The sequence below is a fragment of the Nicotiana tabacum genome, chromosome 7 (assembly GCF_000715075.1).
Source record: "Nicotiana tabacum cultivar K326 chromosome 7, ASM71507v2, whole genome shotgun sequence".
In the NCBI taxonomy this organism is placed as follows: domain Eukaryota; kingdom Viridiplantae; phylum Streptophyta; class Magnoliopsida; order Solanales; family Solanaceae; genus Nicotiana; species Nicotiana tabacum.
The window spans coordinates 177,057,175-177,073,620 of NC_134086.1; the positions used below are offsets into that span (position 1 = coordinate 177,057,175).

A 16,446-nucleotide genomic window follows, 5' to 3' on the forward strand; every position below is an offset into this window, starting at 1 on the left:
CCAAGGAACCAACAATCAGATTTCTCTCGAATTCGTAGCAATCATGATCCGTCTACCTAGCCCGACAGGGGATGACTCCGACAGACGGAGGGACTAACTGTATTGGTCAAAATCCGACCGCTGCCGTCAAGTTGACCAACGTCCCGTCCAGGCGGCAAGGCGACGAAAAATGACATGACATATTCCAAATCAAGCAATCTCGATACCCGTCGAGCCAGAAGAAACGATGTTTAGAGGACAACCAAGACAGACATAATGTAAGAGCGTCGGACCAAGTAGATAGCAAAGGTCCCATGACTATATATAGTAAGGAAAAACTTTCGGTTAAGGGGCTTCTCTTCTCTCCTTACTCCCCTCTTGTGCAATCTTCCTAAAAACAAAAGGAACAATTTAGCAATCTCCAAAGAAGGATATGTAAAACAACCTCCCCATTGATTAATGGGAGACACAACGAAAGTTTCAATAAGATCGATTATATCTATTTCATCTTATATACTATTTATTCTGTTAGCTCATTAATCTGAAGTTTATTATGTTTGACTAAGATTTACCTCTTTATTTTTTTTGATTGATTTATTCAAAAATGTTTCGATATTTTTTGAGTCAAAACAATAGTGATTACTTGTAAATTCCTAGTTATTAGACCAAAGATATGTAATGCAATATTTGTGGTCTACAATTACACGCCTTCAAATAAACATAAAAGAATAGTGTAAACTCAACGCAAAGTCCATTTCCTTTGAGATGAAGGACTTAATCTCCACCGTCCAATCAAGCCGAATCTATTCCGCATTGAACGCTTACCGTTTGATCAAATCAACGCAATCCTTTTATATTTATATAAAACCTATTTCTTCGCTTGAAACAGAAGCGAATACTCTCAAAAAACCTACACAGAGATAACAAACAGAGTCCAAAGAGCAATTAGCAAGAGCAAACATGGCGGCAACTGTGAGCGCGTGGGCAAAACCAGGCGCGTGGGCTTTAGATTCAGAGGAACATGAGTCCGAGCTCCAAAAGGAAGAGTCAGTAAACGGCGACAACCACTCCAACGGCGCCACCGCTGGGCTCTCCGATTTTCCATCTCCAGCCGCCGCCGCCACCACCAAAACGAAGAAGAAGAAGCCACCAACCTTATCCCTTCAGGAGTTCTCAACTTACAGTTCCGTTAAGAAGTCTCAATACGCTGCTGCTGCCGCCGTCAAGGGATTAACGCCGGAGGAAGTCATGATGCTCCCCACCGGTCCACGCGAACGCTCCGCCGAGGAACTTGACAGCTCTCGCCTGGGAGGCGGCTTCAGATCGTACGGTTACGATAGGCAAGGAGGTAGAGGTTCGTCGGACGAGTCCCGGAGACCGGGAGGGTTCCGACGTGATTCCGACAGGGAAATTGCGCCTTCACGCGCCGACGAGACTGACGACTGGGGCGCAGCTAAAAAAACTTCCATTGGTAACAGTTTCGACAGAAGGGAGAGAGGCGAAAGGGGAGGATTTTTCTCAGATTCGCATTCCAAAGCTGATGAATCTGATAACTGGGGCGCAAATAAATCCTTTGTACCCTCTTCGGGTCGAAGATTTGATAGGAGAGGGAGTTTCGGGTCAAACGGCAGTGATTCGGATTCGGATAAGTGGACTAAAAGGTCCGGTGGAGGTGGGGCATTCGACAGTTTAAGAGAGCGAAGAGGCGGGGGCTATGAGTCCAATAATAGTGGAGTGGATTCAGAAAATTGGGGAAGAGGAAAGAGAGAAGAAACTTTAGGTGGTGGTGGTGGAGGTAGGCCCAAATTGAATTTGCAGCCCAGGACATTGCCTATAGCTGAAGTACAGCATCAGAATGGTGGTAATAATGAGGCTACTGTGGTGGTGAAGCCCAAAGGGTCTAATAATCCATTTGGGGCAGCTAGACCGAGGGAGGAAGTTTTGAAGGAGAAGGGGCAAGATTGGAAGGAGATTGATCAAAAGCTTGAATCTTTGAAGGTAAAGGAGGTGGTTTCTGAGTCAAGTGACAAAAAAGCTTGGGGGAATGGGAAGCCGAGTTTCATGCGTGAGGAGAGGACTGAGAAGAGTTGGAGGAAGCCTGAGCCAAAAGAAGTTCGTCCTTTAAGGTAGTGATGAATTCTTATGTGTTTTAGTAGCTTGTTTTATGCTGAATTAAGTTTCATGTGATGTTGGTTTTTCAATGAATTACTTAGTAATTGATTATCTATTTTTGTAAGGTAGGGTCTTTGATGAATCATATTACTGGTTGCTCTTTAGTCTTTGCAAAAGCGAATCAACTGTCACTAGTTAATTGGTTATAGATATTTGGTAATGGAACTATTTGAAAGACGTTGGGGTACGCTGTTTGGTCTGAAGAAGATTTATTTTTTGGGGTTAACAAGTTATGTTAGGGTTAAATTTTAATTTTTTGCTGGATTAGCCTAAATTTAACTCCCTATGCACCAATGTGACAGAGCGTGGGGTGTTCCAAGTATGATGTAGTCGTGTAGTCATAGTCATGGATGATTTATGGAAGAACAACTAAAGCTTTGTGCCCCTTGCTTGGTACTGAATGAAGCCAGCTGCTTTGTACCCTAAGTTTAGCATTGCCTTTTTAGGGACGCTGCAATAAAATGCTGCTTCACCCCATGCATTTGACTCAATTTTGCTCCAAAATGGCCTCAGAACAGGACGTTGCTAGAAGATCTGTAACATTTTGTTTTCGAGGTCTTCTGTCCTAATTTAGAGAAATTATGAGGGGTTTAATTTTGGATGAAACGGGGGCAAATGATTTACAGATTTGAATCCAACTAATTTGAGAATGAAACATAATTGATTGAATGCTGATTCTTGCTGCTGGTCAGTGCATTTCCCGTCGAGTAAGTTGGATAAACTCTGGTTCCGGTAGAATAGGATTGTGTGTGTTAGGCCTATTGGGTCAACTATACCCCCTTCCTGTGTTATGCTGCACTAGCAGTTTGCTAGTGGTGTTTTGTTTAAGGGTCATGAATGATTTTTCTGTTCAACCGGGTCGGAAGTGTGACTTATTATGTACAGTCTCTCTTTTTCCTCCATTATGTTTTATGGCTGCTTGGGTTGTACATGTCTGTTTTATCTGATTGTGCAGCGGTTTGATGACTTTATCTGCCTTTGTATATGTTCTACTTTCTTAGTGCACCTGAAAATTTGCTTGGTTTACTGGTTTCTCGTTTTGATTTAGAATTGTTTCCACTCTTTACCTTAGTGGCGTGGTTCTTGACCCTCATTTTTAAATGTATTGTAGTGCTGAGGAAACTGTAAATGGAGCTGTTGAAGAAACTGCACAGGGAGCTGCTGAGGAATCTGGTGGAGAGCCACAAATATGATGCCAAACAGAGGAGTTATTTATGAGCTGTGTTTGTTTCCTCAGAGTTTGAAATAGTTTTACCCCGATGCATGTGATGCGCGAAGCATTAAGGCAATTTTGATAGAACTGCTTAGTCTGTAGTGGGTTGTGTTTTTCCTGTGTACTTACACCAACATTATTGTTTTGCTATTTATGTTTGTTCTTTTTCTATTCATCATAGTCTAGAATTGTTTGTTCGTAAGCTAGTACACATTCATATGCGGAACACAAAGGCGTAAAGACTGTGTGGAAGATTACAGATTCATATAATTATTGTTATTTTATTTATTTTTGACTTCTCCCTAATTCTTATTATTATGTTTAGATCTTGTTTAGGATGTTCAGATGGGATTATTAAAAGATTACAGATTCTTATAATTGTGGAAAGTTGTTTACATATATTAGCGAGTATAGGCAGCAACTGAAATCTGCTGTCTTCTCCTTGCTTCGGCTGGTGTTTAAAGTGTTTGACCTGTATCTTATTTACCATTTATCTACTTTGTGTCGGATAGTGTTTGTAAGGTCCCTCTAGTCTGCTAGATTTAAAATTTCAAAAGAAAGTGTCTTATCTCTAGTCCTTTATAACTTATAAGCTTGTAAATGAGTTTTCTTTAACGCAACTTAACATGATAATCACAAAAAAATAACTTGAATTTGGGTCTTGTCATCTCGTGTTAACTATTCTATACATGGCTCAAAAGTAAGAATTAAGTCTATACATGATTTTCGATTAGTATAAAAACAGTTTGATTTCTGTTTCGACCGTTGGATGACCTGATAGGGGATTTACTGTTAAGGCTGTGATTTAACTCGCCAAAACTGTGGAGTTCCAATTTGCTCATAATTTGGGCAATTTGGCGGTTTTTTTCTTCCACAATGGTTTGCTTCATCGCAGCAAGTTAGATGTTTAATGTTTGAGTGGATGAATATTTGGATTTTGTCATTTTGACCTGAACGGCTAGGATTTGGAGGAGTTCTCTGCAACTAGAGGGTTTTAGGCTGTGGACAAAAGGGATTCATCTACTTTATGAGAGTTTCTGATGACCGGTGCCATAAATTGTAGTTGCTGTAAATCAGTTTCTGTAAAAGAAAAACCCGTAAGTCTCCTAACTACTATTTATGGTAAAATACTACACCTGAAGTAATTGGTAAAGTCATAACTTTGCCTTAATTCGAGAGCATGTAAATTTACACTTAGTATGGTCATGAGCTGGGATTATTTACCATTTGCAATATATAGTTTACCCTGAAACTTAGGCGTAAATCCCGGTGACATATTTTTTGAGCATATGCGACCTTTTACACACCTATTTTCTCCTATATAAGAAGCACCGTAGGAGCAGGTGAAGCAGCCTGCTCTTCGTCGACATGCCAGCTTCAGCCATACTACTTTTAACCCTGCTTTTCAACATTATTACATCAACTGCCATCACACCAGTTTGTAAATAAAGTAAACTTTTTAGGTATTTTCAAAGCCTACTTTTGACCTTTCACTGTTACCTGCCTTAGCTCTAAAAGTGACAGGTTTTATATCTTGGCTGACTCATTATAGTTACAAAGCAACACGTAGATTGACAGCTCCAAGGTATTTTCGTATAGCACAGAAAATTGTAAACCTACAGATACTCTCTTCTCCATAACTTTGTTTTTGGATTACCTTAGCTTTTTCTCTGTGAACTTCGGACTTTTAAGTTGCTGTGTCTACTCAATTGAAAGATCTTCTTTTGGTATTTTGCTTGGTTTTCCTGTTGGGTTTCTCTGAAGATCACATTGTCTGCTAATCAGAGGTTATAGTGACTGCTACTTGAGAAGTTCTATTTCGAATTTTCTACTTATTTCAAGGTAATTATTATATAGGATAATTTTATTTTACGGATGGTGTTTTGTGTGTTACTGTGATTTTGGTCGAGGTTACCAAATCAAAAAAAGGATACGGCAAATTCTCATGTAAGGGTAAAAGTTTTTGTAAATCAGCTCTTAAAAGTTTTTTATAAATCAGCTAATCCCCTGGTAATTCATAGTATTCTGATTCTTTTTTGTTCTCTAAAATTAATAGATCTAATTACAGTAAGCACCCATGTTTTGATCATTTCTTGAATTCTTGATTTAATCCATCTAAATATTATGTCTTTATATATGCGCTTTTTTTATCTTTTCCTTTTCGCTAAGTTTCCCAAGATATTTTTCAGTTTCAATTTACTAATTAGACTCAAATTTACCTAAAATACAGGTTTGAAAATTGTGTCTTTTGGTATGCCGTTTTCTGCTTTTCCCCTTTTAGCTAAGTTCTCCAAGTCATTTTCCAGTGTGAGGCCAGCATCTTTGTTATGCAAAATCAGTAATTGTATTTAAGTTAAATTAAATGATTTCGTAGTATTCTTTTACAAGATATATAGCAAATTGCCATAAATTTACATATAAAATGTACTATAGATGCTCTGAATGTTAATCATCTTTACTGGGACTGATTGTGAATGTGAATGCTTTTCTTTATTTTCATTTTTTTTTAAATTATCAGCTCATAACAGATTTATATATATACAAATTCAGGAATTCTTATTCTCATCTTTTCATTAGACGTGCTAATAGTTAGTGGTGGCTTTTGAAGGTATAAAATTACTACCAATGCCTTCTCTTCTCTAAGTGTTTGAATAAATTCTTCAATGAATTACCATTTCTATTAAATTTGTTATGCATATTTCTGTCTTCTCTATCTTTTAAGTGTTTGTGATTTATTTTTATCCCCGTTGTCTTGAGGAGTATTAATGGCTTTTGTTCTTATTTTCCTGGGGCTAAATTATATCATAACTACGGCTTGGAAGATGATATAAGTCAGAATTTTAAAAAAATCTAGGTTTTCTTTATCTTTCGATATCAGAGTTCATTCATTCAGTTGGATGCCTTTAAAAGGAAAATTGTTAGTTTGACCAACATGGGCATAAGTTGTTGTCAATTTTAATTTCTTTAGCCTTATGATGATTAGGGGAAGAGGCTAGATCAATGGAGGGATGACATTAGTTTGTTGTTAGAGTCAATTTACTGGTATATCAAAATGAGATGTAATTTCTCATGCATATTTGTTTTTATAGTCTGATAATGGTTTGTGTAGAGCAATTTAGCAACTTTAATAGAAGTTTATTCATTTTTTTGGCAGCGATTAAGTTTTGTGACTATAAAAAGATGTCTAGGCTTGAAAAAAATATTGATTCCATATGCCAACAAAAAAAGGGAAGCGTCAATGCACGGAAGAAAGAGGCGTCAAAATAAAACAGAGACGCCGTGAAATATATAAAGAGATGTCGGCAGACATAAGAGAATTAAACTTAATGCAACGACGAATGGTATACCTTCATTCTACAACACATAATCTTATTGGTAATTCCACGGAGGTACCAACTGCCTGTCAATTTAGCAAAGAGCGTATCGAGAATACGATTGGTGTAGGAGGAGCCCCATCTTCTCTCTTGGAAACAAGTTAGCACAGTATTATTTTTTTAGTCAATAACTTGCTTCTTATATGTGTATATTTTAGTTTATATGTGTGAGCACCTAATTTTTGATAATATTTAATTTTTTTTATCACTTCTTCTATGTAAATATTTTAGGGGTTTTAACCTACAATTTTTAGCTTTGTTAACTTTTATTATAGGGTAAAAATACAAAATTTAAAAGGTGAATTATTACTATTAGTATTATTTTATTTTTATTTTTATTTTAAAATAATAAAAAAATTCCGAAAAAATATTAATTTTTTTTAATTTTCGGGAGTGATTTAAAAAATAAGAAAAAGGGAAGTATTCAATAAAAAAAATAAAATTAAAAGTAGGTGGAATTCTCTTTTAAAAAGTAAAAGAAAGTAGAAAATTTTAAAAATAAAAGTAAAGTTTTGTGGAAATTTTAAAAAAATAAAAAGTAAAAGAAAGTTGGAATTAAAAAACAAATATAAAGGTATCTGAAAATTTAAAAAATTTAAAGTAAAAGAAAGTAGCATTTTTAAAAGAAAAGCAAAAGAAAGTGGATTGTTTTTTAAGAAAAGTTAAATAAAGTGGAATTCTCTTTTAAAAAGTAAAAAAAAGTGAGATTTTAAATAAGATAAAAGTAATTAAAGTTGGAATTTAAAAAATAAAAGTAAAGAAAGGTGGGATTTCTTTTTATAAAAAAATAAAAACAATTTGTAAGTGAGATTTCTTTTAATTAAAAAATAATAAAATAATAAAATATTTTTTTAAAAAAACATCTGAAAAATCTCGAAAATTTTGCTATTAATAGGAGAAAAAAAAGAAGAGAGGAGAAGAAAAAAAAAAGAGGGGTGGAGAGAGCGGTATACACTCGATATACACTCTGGATACACTGGATATACTGGGGCAGAATTCATTTTGGAGAGAGTAAAAAAGATAGAACCAAATTTTCTGAAATATTGAGAGCGGAAGAACACCAGAGAGAGTTTAAAGCTAGAAAGAGAAAACAAAGAGAGATTTTCGGACTATTTTTCTTCTCCATTTTTACTGGTTTTCTCCGTGTTGCTGGGATTTCTGGATTGAGGTGTTGAAGCTACTGTGTTGGGCTTTCTGCTGCTGTATTTTGTTGTTTGCTGTTGCTGATTGCTTACCCCATTTTTCTGTTCTACATACCAGGTACACACATGAACTCACTGATGATGTAACTATCCAGTTGAAAATGAATGAAGTGACAACCTATTGTTGTTGAAGTGGAGGCCTATTGTTGATTTACTGCTTTCATCATACTGTAATAACCGTACTGATGGACTGTTAATTATAAGTTTGTGCATTTGAACCGTTAAGTGTGTGTTAGATATTTAGAAATGCATATGAGTTTAGTTGAGTATTCGTTGTAATAATTCCATGCTACAGAATAATTTCTATTAGTTTAGTTAATTTCTGATTTTCCTAGATCTGTATAAATGATATTTTCAAGCTGTGATAAATTAGGCTGTAGACTGTTAAAGTAGTATGATACTTCTTCTGATCATGGGAGCTTTATATTTAGTAGTGATGATGTGAGTTAATCTATAATTTTGAGTTTGAGTGGTTGTGTGTGGGTTCGAAATCAGAAAGTTAAAAGTAGATATGAGATATGTAATTCGTAAGGTTAATTTAGGCAATCCATTTTCGTCCAGCATCCTTAATTCTCGAGTTTCAATTCTCATATGTGGTCACGTTAGTGTTTAATCAAAGTTCACGAGTCAGTATTTTAATAAAAATGAGTCATAGTAGGGAATTTGAAATTTGAATTAGTATGCACCATGTTTGAAATTGTGATCATAGGCAGTTTACGTGGGTCATGAAATCTGAAATCAGTTGCTTTCCAACTCATGTTTAATGTTGCATTGAATTTATTTTACTGGCTAGTTAATTTTAGTAGTAGATTCATCAGATTTGTATTCTTAATTAAATTGAAATTTCATTTAGTGTAAAGACTGGGCTTAACAGGCTAGTCCCTAAACGTTTGGGCCTCAGGATAATTGATACACGGCCCAGGCCAGTTTTGGCTCCTTTCTCATTTAGGCCTGGGCCAAGGTCTGTTTTGGCCGATTTTATGGTGTATATCTGGTTTTAAATTCCCTCTGCTGGGCTCACATCGGAGCTCAATGGTCGGATGTTGGTGCAAAAATATTACATAGTTTGCATCAGTTCAGTAACAAATTAATTAGGGCCTTTTTTTATTTTAGAGACAAATTAAGTAGAAAACTATAGATTGCTCTTGGTTTGCACTTTAAAATAATAAAACGGGATGAGCCTCGCTAAACAAAACACATAAAGTGCGGGGCCCTCGATAATTGTATATATTAAAATAGTTAGATTTCGGGATAGGCCGTTTAGCGAATTTCACGGCCTTCCCCAAAATAATAACGCGTTAGTCTTTTTAGGCGCGTATTTTAATCACATTACCTCCCTAAACTCGGGTGCGCATTTATGTGACCCAAATCCAAATCCCAACGATGTTAAAGTATGTCTATAAACCACGGGTGCATTTATGTGACGTGGTTCAAGACTTGTTTTAATGACGTTGCAATTTTCTTTAAAAATGAATAAAAGCGGTTAAGGTTAAAATTTGCACATAGGTTCATAATTGTTAAAATCAGATAATTTAAGCCAAATATAACAGTTGAGTGACCGTGCTAGAACCACGAAACTCGGGAATGCCTAACACCTTCTCCCGGGTTAACAGAATTCCTTACTTAGATTTCTGGTTCGCGGACTGTAATACAGAGTCAATATTTTCTTCGATTTGGGATTCAACCGGTGACTTGGGACACCATAAATCTCCCAAGTGGCGACTCTAAATTTTTAATAATAAATCCCGTCTCGATTATCCTTTAATTGAAAAAACTCCCTTATGCCCTTGCGGGTGTAGGTAAAAGGGAGGTGTGACAGCTCTGGGGACTCTGCTGAGGACCAAGAACCCAGAACTTTTGGTTCAGGGTTCAGAATTCGAGCTTATAATAATTGTTATATCGGGCTTTGTTTATTATCTGATTTTATTACATGTTTGGGCCTAATGTGCTAAATGTTGCTTTTACCGCTTTGATATTATCTGAACTATATATATAAACTGCTACGAAATCTCTCTCTTCTCTCTCTTGAGGAGTGCACGCTGGTCGTGACTTCTTTCTGTTAGTGTCCTATTCCAAATAGAATGAGGTTCGGACAAGTTGCAAAATTGGTTGATCTTTTAGTTACCGGTATGCAGCCCCCTCTCGGCTCGAATTGTTCGCTCGGGTAAGCCAGGTCTAGAACAAATAAACCTAGGTTTTAAACCTAGTATAACAATACCTCATGCCGGATCCCTAGTAGGAACGCTTGTTTGCATCATGTGCATTTTGACTTTGGGGACTCAACACAGGGGTTGGGTCCGTCTAGGACAGGTGTACCCAAAATAACAGACCAACTTGATGCATCCTATGTGCTATATGTTGCATTTCTTCGAGGGTAAAAGGGTTATTTGGCGGACTAATGATAGTTGAGGGCAAATGAAAAAAAAATGAAAACAAAATAAAAAAAAGAAAAAAAAGAGAGGGTGAAGTGTGAAGATAAAGCGAGTGGGGCCTAATTATGTTTTCTGTTACATTTTGTTAAGAGAAAAAAAAAAGAGCTTGGAAAATTCAAAAGATTTTTATAATTTTTCATCATTTTTCAAAAATCAAAAATCAAAAAAAAAGGAAAAAAAAAATTAAAATAAAAGAGTTTACACGTTTCATCATTTTTTCAAAAAAAAAAATGAGAAAGAAAAAAAAACATATTTTCTCTAAATTAGTTGTTATTTTTACTTCTCGCCCGTATCCTATCAGCCCAAACTACGCGAACCTGATTCTCGTCTCTCGGGGCGGGATACGTAGGCAACCCACATAGGGTCCGGTCTTCCTAGTAAATCTTAGGTTCTTGGCTTTGCGGGGTCTTAGCCAAATTTTGCACTTCTAGCCACCTTTTGGCCAAATAAGCCATTTTGCAAAAATAGCCTCAATCATGTCTTGCATGTGTCCAGTAGGGAGTGTTATTGTCTCACATAGTGTTGGTTTAAAGTTTTCTCATACAGGTGTGGATTTATTTACCGGAGTTTGAGCATGACAGACACCCCGTGACCATCCAGTCAGGATCGCTCAATCAGGAGTTGCTTAAGGAGATTTGTTTTATTTTTATGTTTTGAGTCCGTTCTTCATTTTATGTCTGTCTTTTACTTTCTAGTTTTGTACAATAATGTCAAGTCTTTTGTTATTGTATTTTCTTCTTTATATTTGAAAAACATGTGTTGTAACTCAAAAATCCAGAAAAAAAGAGATATTGCATTTTATATTTCCGTTATAAGTTTTCTTTAGATTACTAATTCTAGAAATGGGAAAAAGAAAAATTTTTGAGGTTGTTTTTCCTTTAGGCAACCAATATCTAGGACTTAAAATGAATTGTTTTTATGTTTCCTTTAAGTATATTAGGACCAAAATTCCAAAACAAAAAGAGAATTTTTTTTAGTAGTTCTTTAAAATCTTTATTTAAGGTGTTAATTCAAAATCTAAAAAGATTTTCTTTTGAGAAGTTTCTTTGGGAAATTAGTGAAAAATGAAAAAAAAAATCTTTTTATTTTCTTTAGGATATTGTACATAGAAGAGAAAAAAGACAACATACTTTCTCTTTGATTTATTTTCGGAATTTCTCTTTTAGGCAATAAAAAAATTGAAATCAATTTTTTTTTCTGCTTGTTTCGAAATCTTGCGTCAAGATATCAAATGAAAATTCAAAATATTTTTCTGTGGTTTATTCTTTAGATTTTCTTCCTAAAAGAAAAAGAATAAAAAAAATATTTTTCTCTTCTACGATTTTCCCTTAATAATTCCCATAGAGTATTTGTTTCCAAAAGAGAGAAAAAATATGTGTTCGCTAAGCTTGAGTTTGAAATAGGTTTAGAACATTCAGTTTAGAAAATTCAAATTCTTTTAGTTCTTTTTCTCTTCAGAGTAGTCATTAAGGTAAAAAAAAATAAAAAAAAATGTCAGTTTGTTTACTTTATTCTCGATCTTCCAGAACTACGCAAAGATCTTATTCATGCGGCGTCATGATACGTAGGTAACCTACATAGGGTTCGATCGAATCATTTTATTTTTTTAAAAGAAAAAAAAGAAGGAAAAAGGGGGGAAAAGAAAAGAAAAAAAGGGTGAAATTATGGGACGTGAGAAATGAGAGGAAAGAAAAGAGTGATAATTAGAAAAAAAAAAAGAGGAAGGAAAATGATCAAGCAAGTGCTAGAAAAGCAAAGAAATGAGAGGTTGAAATGAACAAATTGGGATGATGCCAAGTGACCTTATGACCCTCGAAGTCATTCTAGAACCGTTAATTGTGGCTAGGTACATTGCACGCAATATGATATTTTTGTTATTAAATGCCTTAACGCTAACGTGATGGCCTCATTTTGTTATATTCATAGCAGAAGGGTGGTTGGTTTGTGGTTTTTAAAGTGGTAACTCTTCTATACAGCACAAAGTCAAAAGGCAATGGCAGACAACAACATAACCGAGTTGGTTGATACCAGTGCCCGAAAGCAGTTGGTTGAACAGGACAGTGGGTTGGTTGAAGAGGTAGAGATGTTAAGACAACACATGGCGGACATGTATCAGGCTTGGATGACTGGGAAGGCACCACCCCCGCCACCACCTAACTTCCTAGATGCTGCCCTTACCCAAACTCCGGACACAATGCCAGACGATCCTCCATACTTTCCAGATCTACCCGCTTATCACAACTTTCCCAACCACCCTAGTAGCTCCATCACTCGTCCTCCAACTATCTTTTCCCAAAAGTGCCCTCCTGTCATTTCTACTATTCCCAACAATGAATATCTACTCAAAGCTTATGACCAAAACTACCCCGTAGAGGTTGCCTACAAGATTCCTGACTCATACATGAAGAGCCCTTGGGATAAGCTTCATGTTGAAAATGAAAGGTTCACAGGAAGAGAAGGGAAATAAGGGATACCCAGGAGGCTGAAAGGCATAGAAAAATCCTTGAAGAACAAACAAGGAAGGGAAGACCAGGGTAGCATGGCTTACAAAGAACTGTCTATGTCCCCTGACGTTCGCCTGCCCGCGGGGTTCAAAGTGCCAAAATTTAACTTGTATGATGGGTGTGGAGATCCGATAGCCCACCTGAGGGTCTATTGCAGTGAAATGAGAAGCGTTGGAGAGAAAGATGTCTTGTTGAGTGCATATTTCAGTAAGAGCCTAACTGGGGCAGCTTTGGACTGGCATATTCGTCAAGATGTTGGTAAGTGGCCTACATTGGGAAACATGGCTCAAGATTTTGTTCGATACTTTTAGTACAGATCAGGTGTTACCCCAGACCGCTCCTCCCTATCTAAAATGGAAAAGAAGACGGAGGAAAGCTTTAGAGAGTTTGGGCTCAGATGGAGGGAACAGGCTTCTCGAGTCAATACCCCGATTGGTGAAGAAGAAATGATTGAGCTTTTCCTACGAGCCCAAGGGCCCACCTACTTCAGTCATTTGATCCCAGCCTTGGGAAATCCTTTCAAAGATGTGTTAAAATGGGGGAGCTAGTAAAAGAGGGAATCAAATCAGGCAAAATCATGAGTTGTTCGAAAGACATTCAGAACATCCCAGTAAGCTTGGGTGGAAGAAAGAGAAACAGAAAAGATGATCCGATGGGCTTTCCCGATCAACACTTCCAGCCTCGACATCGTCCCCATAGATATCCTGATGTACCTGGTGATCCTCCCCAATGCCACTTCTCTCCACGGAACTCCCAAAATCGTACATCACTCTCTCAGTACCCAGCTCCACAAAATGCCTATCCACCCCCACGGGCCTATCGAAACCCCCCTGGATCAGGTTTCTGGACCAATCAAGCATTTAAGAATGAGAGGTTGCTGAAAAAAGAAAAGGCTTTCACCCCATTGGGAGTGTCATACGCCAGTTTGTTCCAAAAGTTGAAGCAATTGGACATGTTGAAGCCGATCCAGATAAAAATGCCAAACTTTCTTCCAAAGAAGTTTGATTTTCTCAAAGGTGCGTATATTGCTCAGATGCCCCGAGGCATGACATAGAGAAGTATTGGAATCTGAAGAAAGCAATTCAGAAACTTATTGATGCATGCGACATTGTTGTGCAAAATCCAGATGCAGCAGACACTAGCCAAAGTCCATCGCCTATGCATAATGAGACGCATATGATGGGTATGATTTATTTTGAAAAGGAATATGAGAATTCTTCTAAGAACCTCGGAAGTCCACATGCTACAAAGCTTTCAGCGCTATTAGAGGTTGATCCTAAGAAAGAGCAGGCAAAGGGAACCCAAAAGAAATTTGCTAAGAACAATGTGATGGAGACTTGTGAAGGTCCTAGTATTGTTGATGCAGAAGTCAGTGGCTAAGAAGTTGAGTTTGGTGATTGGAAAGACGCTCTTTTCTTGGTTAACCAGGGAGGAGTTTGGTGGTTTATTTTGTTGTCATTTCTGTTGTCCGAATTATTCCAAGGGTTGTAATCTGGATATGGTCTTGTGACTCAAACCCTTCTATCCTTTTATTTATGCCTGATTTGTTTAGTCGTAGTAACTCTTTTAGTGCTGTCTAGGTTGTTCCAGGTTTGTAACCCCAGTTTAGTGCTTGTTTTGTTGTTCAAAAGCCTTCACCATCTATCTAATGCAAGTTTCTGTTTTCTGTTATTTATGGTCATTTTGTTTAGTTCTCTTTTCTTTTACAGTTCTTTCCCTGTTGACTCTAGTGACATGATATGCATGCGTAATTCTTAGCCTGGTCTTAAAAAACAGTTTAGTCATGAAACAATGAAACAATTTTATAGATGATAGGGACATTTGAGGGAAATAAGTAAAGACATTTTGAGATCATTTCAAGCCTGAATTGCGTGAAACTGGGGCAGATAGAACATAGAGAAACCCTATTGAAATGCATCCTGCCGCATCAGGTTGAAGCCAACGGCAAGTTTGCCCCAAATTGACAGGGGTCGTTCATGGTAATGAGAGTGAGGGTGTTGTCCAATGGTGCTTTGTAGTTAACAGATGTAGAAAGCGAATGCGTGGATATGGTTATCAAGTCTGGTACAATCAAAAGATGATACAAATGTTTTCCTTGGTTTGTTTAATTGTGTAGTTTGCACTTGACATGTTTTGGAGATTGGAATGACGAAGACATTTTGTTCTGCTATCTAAACACTTTATCCTTCGTTACCCCTTTGAGCCTTATTTATTTTCTTTCATACCCCTCTTTCGGAATCAGTAGCAAAGATCAGAAACGCAAGCATGAAAGATAAGTGAAGGAAAAAGAGAAAAGAAAAAGAATGAAAAAAGGAGAAGAAAAAGAAGAAGAAAAGGAAAAAAAAGAAGAAAAAGAAAAAAGAAAAAAAACAATAAAACAACAAAAAGAGAAAAGGAAGAAAGAAAAGAAAAGAAGAGGAAGAGGAAGAAAAAGAAAAGAAAAATCACAACAACAAAGTAATTTCTATGACATAAACTACGTTCGACCTGATTCCTTTTAAGGATACGTAGGCAGCCTCACGGTTCGGTCCCATCAAAATAAAAATTCAAAAGTCCCCAAGCAAAGAAACTGGGGCAGAAGTTGTGTTTGCTGTAAGAAATCTGATTCCAAAAGTTGTAATTTTAAACTCATGTCAAACTGTTTTGAGCCTTTGATACCCTTTCTTTCTAACCCCATCCAAAATCCCACATTACAGTCCAAATAAAGACCTTCCGATCAGTCTTTGAGAGATGACAAGTCGAGCAAATAGAGGTGATTCATATCAGGGTAACACTCTGGTCCAAGCAGGAAAAGTAATGAAAATGAGAGAGTCTTATCGGTGAAAATACTCACAGGCACCGTAAGGCTATGGGAATTGAGAGAAATAAAAATGAGAGAGTCTTATTGGTGAAAACCTTCATGGGCACCTTGAGGCGACGAAAGTTGATAGAAAGAATCAAATGAGATAGGCTTGATAGTGAAAACCCTTTGGGTCAGATTGGATAATCGGAGTATTGAAGCCTAGTTTCACGGCTTAGAGGGTACAACAATAGTTGAACATCAGACTTGCTTGACAGAATAGGCCACATGTTCATGTCATGGTCGTTAGAGTTGGTATCCAATCTGATAGGTTTCTCATTTGTAGTTTTTTTGTTAGGAATCATCTCTTTCCCTTGTCCTTTACTTTGTTTCTTTCGTCGTGTTTACTTCCTTTTTCTGAGTCTGTGTGGTCCAAATAAGTGAGAAATGACTTTAAAATTTGCCACCAGCTATCCAAGTGCACAAAATGAGATCTCGCTAGCACATCAAAGCATCATAAGTCAGTAAAGAACAACAAGCACACTAAACTGGTAACAATCAACTTGCTTTGGGATCCTTGTGAAATACAAAGCTTTGGTACATATCAATCCATAGACGATACAACAAATAGAGGGTGTTAGGTGAACGGATCAAATGTATCTTCTGTGTTAAGATTGACAAAAGTGGTTAACTAGTGGCAAGCGAGGTCTTCCAAGCAGAAATCAAAGTTATCATGGCAAGCGAGGGAGCAGTAGACCTCAAGGCCAGGGCCAGTGGTTTAAGTCAAGGAA

The 16,446-nt window shown here is 36.9% G+C and overlaps 1 protein-coding gene across 1 annotated transcript; it reads left to right on the forward strand.

The window, feature by feature from the left end:
• Positions 1 to 856: 856 nt before the first annotated feature.
• On the forward strand, positions 857 to 3,652 carry LOC107790603 (eukaryotic translation initiation factor 4B3). The gene is made up of 2 exons (XM_016612553.2): positions 857 to 2,105; positions 3,263 to 3,652. The coding sequence occupies exons 1-2, from the start codon at positions 940 to 942 to the stop codon at positions 3,342 to 3,344; spliced, it is 1,248 nt and encodes a 415-aa protein (XP_016468039.1). The 5' UTR covers positions 857 to 939; the 3' UTR covers positions 3,345 to 3,652.
• The last annotated feature ends 12,794 nt before the right edge of the window (positions 3,653 to 16,446 follow it).

Excerpts from the sequence above, each read along its gene's own strand:
- LOC107790603 (XM_016612553.2), top strand. The coding sequence starts at position 940 with ATGGCGGCAACTGTGAGCGCGTGGGCAAAACCAGGCGCGTGGGCTTTA. Across the intron at positions 2,106-3,262 it reads AAAGAAGTTCGTCCTTTAAG|TGCTGAGGAAACTGTAAATG; the intron begins GTAGTGATGAAT and ends AATGTATTGTAG.